Source organism: Vairimorpha ceranae, assembly GCF_000988165.1.
Source record: "Vairimorpha ceranae strain PA08 1199 chromosome Unknown NODE_128, whole genome shotgun sequence".
Taxonomy (NCBI): Eukaryota; Fungi; Microsporidia; family Nosematidae; genus Vairimorpha; species Vairimorpha ceranae.
The window spans coordinates 1-8,440 of NW_020169423.1; the positions used below are offsets into that span (position 1 = coordinate 1).

Here is an 8,440-nt window from a genome sequence, read left to right on the forward strand (position 1 = left end):
TCAAAAAGAGATATTTAAATAAAGATAATTCAAGTAGTTTTGGTTATTACAGTTTTAGTGATTCGAACTTGATGTCTGAGAAAGACTATAAGAAAAAGAGAAATAGACGCAGATTTAAACTAGAAAAATCTAAGAAAGAAGTGGTACATACAGGAGAAAGTAAAAGACGAAAGTTGATTTTAGAGGATGTTTTTAAGAATTTTAAGGAAACATTTGATACTAGTTATAGTGAAATAAAATATTGTAAGCTAGAAAAATGCAAAATTGAGACAGAGGCGGGGAAAAAATTTATGAAGAGGGGACAGATAGTCGCACAAGAATTGATCGAAGGAACTTGAACTGACATCTAGAGGATATGGTGGAAAGAAAAGTAATAAGAGAATCGAGGGCTGAATGAAAAAATTTTATTAGATTGTTAAGAAGCCAAATGACGAGATAAGATTAGTTAGCAATCTAATAGCTCCAAATGATATTGTAAATAAATATGAATATAAACTTGCGAATCTATGAGACATAGTCAGAAAAACACAAAGATCTAGATGTATGGCAATATTTGTCCCCCAAAAAGGCTTTTATAACATAGGAAGTGATAAATACAAGACTGCGTAAGAATGTAATGGGAAAGTATTTAAATGGAACAATTTGGTGATAAAGTCCAAAATCTCTTCCGAGATATTTTAAAAGATTATGGACAGAGATTTAAGAGATAAAGGAGTAGATGTTTACATGGATGACATCGTAGTTTATGGCAAAAGCATTATGGAACACGACAATTTGGTAATTGAAGCATTAAAGAGACTCAGAGAGAACAACGTGAGGATAAATTTAGCTAAAGTGCAATTTCCTTAAGAATTGGTTTAGCTTTGGGTATCACACTAAATGGGATAGATATAAAACCATCGGAAATTATGACAATGAAGCTTTAAAGTTTCCTGTGCCTGCGTGTGTGTCAGACGTTAGACGATTTTTATGGTTAACCAGGTGATTTAAAAAATTTATTAAAGACTGCGCAAGGCTAACTATTAGTTTAGCAGATGAATTTAAAGAAGATTGTAAAAAATGGAAATGAACATGTTTGATGAGTGAAGAGTTTGAGAATATGAAAAGGGTTTTAAAAAATTTGGGCACACTACAAATTGCTGACTATGATAAGAAATTTTTTTTAAGAACGAATGCGAGGAAGATCGACATGAGTGCAGTATTATTACAAAAATCAGAAAGGTGAATGGGTTCCGGTTTCTTGGACATTAGGAAGTTTACACCGATAGAGATGCGATATGGTATTTCGGAAATATATGCAATTTTTTGGGTGATAAAGAAATTTGAATATGAGCTCAGAGGTAGAAAATTTAAAATTAAGACTGACCACAAAGCTTTAGTTAAATTTAGAAACAAACCAGACATTGAAAATAATAGAAATAACCGATGGATTGTAAAGATACAAGAGTTTGATTTCACTATTGAATATAGGTAACCGAAAGGGATGATATTAGCGGATATGTTAAGTAGAGTTTATACACAGGAAGAGAAAGAAAATAAAAAGATGATACAAAATCGTAGAGATAAACAGGTAGAAGGTAAAGTAATTAACACGTAAAAGAAAAAGACGGTTAAATGAGTTGGACATTTGATAATGGCGGGAAAGAAGAGATGCTATCAGAAGAAAAAAGTGGAAGCTAATTAAAGAGCGCCATTTAAGTAAAAACCATAGAAGGAAAACAGCAATTTATTATGTTTTAAGAAATAGTTATTATTGGCCTGATATTAAGGATCATATTGATAAGAAGATCAGAAATTCTGAGGGTTGCCAAAAATACAATTGGAAAACTAGGGTGGATGTGATTTTATAAGTACGACTAAATACTTGGAAAAAGTTGGATTTAGATCTAATAGAGTTTAGAGAAGAGGATACTTTATAATGGTAGTCATTGATTATTTTAACAGAAGAGTGTGGGCTTGGCCGTTGAGAAGGAAAAGCGCTAAGGTTGTAGTGGAATTTATAAAAGATTTATGTAGACAAGGGAAAAAACCAGTGGCAATAGTAACAGACAACGGTAAAGAATTCCAAAATGATCTACTAAGAAAATTGTGTAGTAATTTAGATGATGTAGATTCATTGTAAATTAAATGTTGAATCTTACTCAAGCGACGGTAAGGTTAAAATAATTATTATAACAATCAGAGAAAGTGTATCAAAAAGCAATAAGAAAAGATTGATTAACAAACTAGCAGAACTAATAGAAAACTATAATACAAGTAATTACATTGGAATTGGATGCACACCATTAGAAGCAGTAAATGATAAATCAGGAAAGTTAATAATAGAGAATAGTTTTGATGGGAAATGTGTCAAATATTTTGAGAATCGTTTTTGCGAGAAATTTGAGAAAAGTAGGAGGGTGACCATTTCTAAAAATGAAAATCTGCTTGTGTGCAGCAAGTATTCTAAAAGAAGGGTTCTAGACGAAAGGAAAGTTGTTGAGAGATCCTGGTGAATAGTATATGGTAAGATTAAAGAATCGAAGACTGATGAAGAAAAGACATTATGAGCTGAAAGCTAGAAAAAAAGGTAGGAAGATATGAGACTAATCGTTTGGGTTGGAAATGTTATATATTGTTTAAAATTGTATTTCAATAACAAAGGTTCTTACATATAGTATTATTAATTTTTTTGAACTTTTATCCTTAAATTTATGAGAGAAACGGAATAAGATGTAAAAATTAAAGCCGTTGAAAGTCAAAATTATAATTTTATTGTTTGGATATTATTTAGTTGCAGATAAACAGATTTGTAAGTTTTATTTAAAGATATGTGCCTCATGCATTAATTAAAATTTCTGGTAAGTTCGAATTAATATCCTGCTTTTATGGTTGTCAGCACTGTTGGACAACCATCTCTCTGCGGTCCAATTCTTGGCTCTACTCTTTTTAAACTGATATGAAAACAATACTAAAAGCAAATTATCACTATGCGTATGGTGATAATTATTCTAAACTTATTGAACATTCAGGCAGTAAGAAAATACTTTGAGTCAAGCTGCAAAAATTCTAACAAACGAATTGCTTTATTTTTCACTGAAAATCCTATTAAACTAAAATGTCTTTATATTTTTGGGCATATATAGATAAAACCAAGTTGAATTATAATGTTTTCGGTCATAGGGGTAAATCCATACAAGCCTGTTGGTATTTCTGCATCGTAGACACATCATTTAAACTACATTAGGATATGATCTTTTGTAGGATCTAGATCTGCAAGCGTTCTTATTTCTTTAATAAATTTTATTGTAAAAGCCGGAAATATTATACATTCCGATGAAGGAAAAATCTTATAGAAGTTATCTAACTCAAGTTATATGACTATTACACTGTTTGTCATAAATACAATTTTGTAGATCTTATTGCTGGCGTGCATAGTCAGCACGTAGAATCTTATAATAATAAGCTTAAATTTAAAATAGAAGCAAGAAAGGGATTAACTAGAGCTTAAAGAAAGACAATTTTTTTTAAATTAATGTTTAGAGAGCGGCATACTAAAAAAAAATTTTATCTTTTATTTAATAATTAAAATTGTTTTTTTTATCGGGTGACTGAAAGGATCTGATCCTGTAAAACTACTAAATTTAGTGCAAAAATATTACTCTATTAAGACCAAATCTTTTTTTAATAATTGGTTGTTTTTATAAAACTCGTTGTTTGTTTTCATGTTAGATGTTATTAAATTATCGATACTTATAAAAGTATAAGAATCTAACGTATTTGTTGAATATTAAACCCCGTTTGTTAACGGTTCTAATAAATTTTTATTAGTGACCTTTTTGTCTATGTAAGGCTTTGCAGCTTTTAAAAACTAAACTGTGTAAAGTTTTATTTTGTTTATTCGCTACGCTGTTAGAAATAAAAAATAAATTTATTATTTGTAAAATATAAAAAGATGAATTTTTTATTGTGGATAAATATTAATACCGTAGAATTATATATTTCCAATTTTTAAATCTTTTCTACGTATAAATTGTAAAGATTGACACACGGGTTAAGCCCTTTGCGGGTTTTAATTACTAAAATATAATTAATGCTTATATGCATTATAGATATTTAGAATATGAAAAATATTTTTTTATTGTTAATTTTACTACAAACAAATAAATTACTAAAAAGAATAGATTCAATGAGCAACTATGTTATAAAATAATACAAATAACCTTTTAAAAATTTTAATCTTGATCATTTTTTTTTTCAATTATTTCTTTAAATTCTAATAAATTACTGTAAAATGAAGTAAATCTATTGTCAATGCGAAGTAGTAACCTATTAACTTTATAAAAATCACAACTAGGAATACAACAAAAAACGCTATCACAAATTTCATGTAAATTTTTACAAATCATTTTAAAAATTAAAAGTTCTTGAGACACATCTGCATACCTGCTAAATTGATTAAATGGTAGATTAAATGAATTTAAAAAATCTTCCTTATTTTTCTTTTTCTTTGTATTAATATAAATTTCACATATAGTCTTTAAAAAACTTGAAAGATTTTGTAAAGCAAGAATTGATTTTTGTTTCAAGTCATTAGAAAGATTAGATATTTCTAGTTTCTTAATAAATTGCAGCATTTGATCTTTAATATCAAATTTATAAAACTCTCTAAAGTGCTCTTCAGATTTCTTGTATTTATCAAAAAGTTCGCGCTCGCTAGCTGTAAATTGATTTTTTAGAATTGTTTTATAAGTTTTTCTTTTTCTTTTAGATTTAAATGTAATTTCATTCCCGTTTGTTTGTATATTAGATACATTGTTAGTTTTAAATTCTTTCCTTTTATCTTTTACGTTGTTCTCATTTTTGTAAGCATTATTAAAAGAAAAATTACTTTCAGGGTTATTAATCGTAGACGAAACACCAACATTAAATGAAGCATCTGTTTGAACAGCACTTGGTTTATGTACACCATCAGTCTTTAAGTAATAAGTTTGATTTTTTGATAAAACCAAAACATTATTATTTTTCTGTAAAAATGCATTGTTTTCTGAAGTAACACATTGTTCTTGTATTAAATCATTTTGATTTTTATGTAATAATAAATTCTTATTATTATTCCAAGGTGAATTAATTTGAGAATGTTCCATTGTATCATTTCCACTACTGTTTGAAGTTTTGAGACATGTTTTGTCACTTATTGATTGTTTTGATGTACAATATTGTTTCTTAGATACATATTTAATAACTGTACTTCTTGTGCAACTGGGTGGCATCAAATTGTTCTCTTCAGTTATTGAAGACGACAAATTAAATAAATCATAATCAATATTTTTATATCTACTTTTTAAATCTTTACCTGTAAAAATTGTTAATAAATTAGAATCAGATTGATTATCATTCATATATTCATCTTCTGTTTTAGTCGATTCTTGACGTTTTTCTTGTAACCTTTCATGTTCACATAATTCTTTGTTTTCAGATGCTCTTGAAATATCTGCTTTATTTATTCTTAGATCTAATGGTAAATTTTGATCTAATATTTGTGTTGAACAAAAAACTTCCTGTAACCAAAATAACATTTAACGGTTAAAATATTTTTAAAATTTATCTGTTTAATAATTAAAACATCATTATACATTAAATTTAGATATGATAGAATGGATTCAATATTTCAATCCTAACTATGATCAAAAAAGATGATTATTTAAAAAAAATTAATTAAATTTTTTAAAAATTTATAATGATTAAGAGAAAATTCTGAGTAAAATATTTTACAGTAAAAAAAATAATGACAGAAATGTGGAATGGGTACTAAATTAATAAAAAACAAATTTAATAAAATTGAGATCTAGGTCTTAACATTATTTGTTTTGGGAATTATTTTGTACAGACTGAGCTTTGAAGAAGAATGCTTTTTAGTACAATTTATATTTTATATATAATATTTTTATAAACTACCTTTCTTATTTTATATAACTTTGTTACATAATTTAGCTTAATTTTGAAGAAATTTAGGTGTTTTCTTTTTAAATTTATGAAATTAAGATTCTACTAGAATTTAGCAAGCTTAAAAACGTCAACCCATCTTCACTACCATTTACCGGACAAATACCGTACTGACTTTTATAGTCAAAGAAAATGCTTTTTAAAGGTTTTTTTAGTACTATTAATTAGATGTATGCTTCTTTCCTGGTTGAAATTTCATGTTGTTTCTTATGGCACCTGTTCTAACATTAAAATTACAAAGACTTATTTATTTTTAAAGTTAAACAGATAAATCTACTTATATTTCAATTTAATGCAAAAAAATATTAAGATTTCCTTCAAAGATTTTTAATCCCTCTTTATTTAAACTTCAATTATAAAAAATAAATTTTTAATATGTAGGGTCAAATATTAATGTAAATGTATTTTATCTCAATTTTTTTATTAAGTGTTTTTCAAACTTAATATTTATTTTCTGTGCTATTTTATGTTATAAGGCTTGTTTAATGTCCTTAAGAGTTTTGTCTCTTTATTACAATCTTCCATGTTCATCTCACTTAAAATCTTTTAATTAAAATAGTTGCAAAGTTAATATTCAACTGTATATTTCGGCACCACTAAAAAGTTATACCTTGTATTTTTTATATTATTAATAATCTTTTATAAAAAAAATTATAATTTAAGATTTGTTTTTGATATTATTTTTTTGTAAACCATTCATTAAATATTTAAGTCTTTTTTTAAGGATGTATACTTAAGCAATAAAATAAGTAGTATACGTTAAGTATATTATGTTATATAATTGATTTACAAAGAAACTATCTATATGACGTTTTAAACTTTGCTGTTATTAATAAATAATTTCTGGATTCTGTTATATTTAAAACAAAAAAAAAGAATTTTTTTTGTTGATCAATTTCCTTGGGCTCCCGTTTTTGAATCAAATCCTTAAAAAATCCATAATAAATGGCGAACAAGATAAAATAGGTAACAGAGATGCATGTAAAAGAAAACATTTAAATAATTTTAATCAAGTTCTTAAGACGCCCCGGAGAGGTATCTAAAGAACCCAATTTAAGTAAATTTACAAATTATCCCCTTTGTCCTATAATAGTGTTTATAATTTCTTAAAATACGTTTATTTTGCTTTTTATACATTGTAAAGATATTTATTATCTCGTCAGGCTGTTTTTTTCAAACCCCACCAGTTAGTATGTTACACGGAGTTCAAGGAACATTCACAATGCCAATTTTAAAATTAATTGTAAATATCAATAAATTTCTTACTTCTGTTTTCTGATTTCAGAAACTTTGTTCTTTAAAGATAATTTTTATTATTCTTATAAATCGCATTATTATTTCACTTGACTGATGCTAAACTAGATAGATAGTATAAATCTTAATGGCGTCTTTTCTTGCACAATAATACTTCCGTGTTCAACTTCTCTTATAACTGCTCAAGAATTTAAATCTGAATCTTTACATCCCTATAAACTTTAATTGATTTTTTGCTTTAAATCTTTGTTGCGACCCTAGCCCGCGCTTTCCTAGAAAAAATCAATTTTTATAATAATGTAAATTCCTTTGTAATTCCGAATATATTATCAGCTGCAACTTCCACACCAATTTCATTAACAGGAACGAAGTTTTTTTTTCTTTTTGGACTGTATTTCTTGCATCTTAAAATCTTTTTAGTTTTTTTATTTAACTTTGTCTTATCCATCAAACTGTACCTTTTTAATGCTTCCCTTTTTTTTTCGACAAAATGTGCACTTACTAAACAAGCTTTTCCCCAGTAAGTTCTCGTTTTTTTTACCATTCATATCAATCAAAATCTCTAAGTTTTTTCCGTTTTCTATAATACATTCACATAATCTTTCCCACCAATACTTAAATTTTATTCAATAAAAATTTTCTAAAAGAAATGCAATTGTGTTTAGTACACAATAAATTCTTGCGAAAGTTTTACACAAGGTCCTAAATTTCATGCATCTATCCCTTTAATGTATGGTTTGCATAGGCTGGCTGTTTAAGAACGTTATTTGACCTACAATTCTTTTTAAGGCGTTCTAAGAAAATTCTTTTCCTGTCTCAAAATAATTTTACTTCGTTCTTGTACCTCATATCGACAACCACAATTTTTTTGCGGTCAGTACGAAATGTTTGCTAAGTATAAAATATTCCAAAAACTTTTTTTTAATAAGCTCTAATAAGTAGGGTTTTTAAGATTAATAATTATATAATTTAATAATATCTTTGATAAAATTTTTTTAAAAAAATTAACATTTCAAAAAAGGTATTTTTTTTATTTTAATATATTTCCTCAAAACATTTTTTATTTGAAGGTTAAATTTGTTATGAGTTTTTATGTTATCAAAATATTTTATTTCTTCATATTCTTAAATTCACACATCTTTGATTTATCTATGTTGGGGTTTAAAAATAACATGTTTATTGATTAAATTCTTTCTTAAAT

General features: G+C 26.5%; 2 protein-coding genes across 2 annotated transcripts; both read right to left on the bottom strand.

The window, feature by feature from the left end:
• Window positions 1–4,214: 4,214 nt before the first annotated feature.
• AAJ76_1280005558 (hypothetical protein) lies at window positions 4,215–5,558 on the bottom strand (the record flags this gene model as incomplete). Its single annotated transcript, XM_024473922.1, has 1 exon — window positions 4,215–5,558. The coding sequence occupies one exon, from the start codon at window positions 5,556–5,558 to the stop codon at window positions 4,215–4,217; it is 1,344 nt and encodes a 447-aa protein (XP_024329794.1).
• A 1,224-nt stretch (window positions 5,559–6,782) lies between these two features.
• AAJ76_1280006980 (hypothetical protein) lies at window positions 6,783–6,980 on the bottom strand (the record flags this gene model as incomplete). Its single annotated transcript, XM_024473923.1, has 1 exon — window positions 6,783–6,980. The coding sequence occupies one exon, from the start codon at window positions 6,978–6,980 to the stop codon at window positions 6,783–6,785; it is 198 nt and encodes a 65-aa protein (XP_024329795.1).
• Window positions 6,981–8,440: the final 1,460 nt, after the last annotated feature.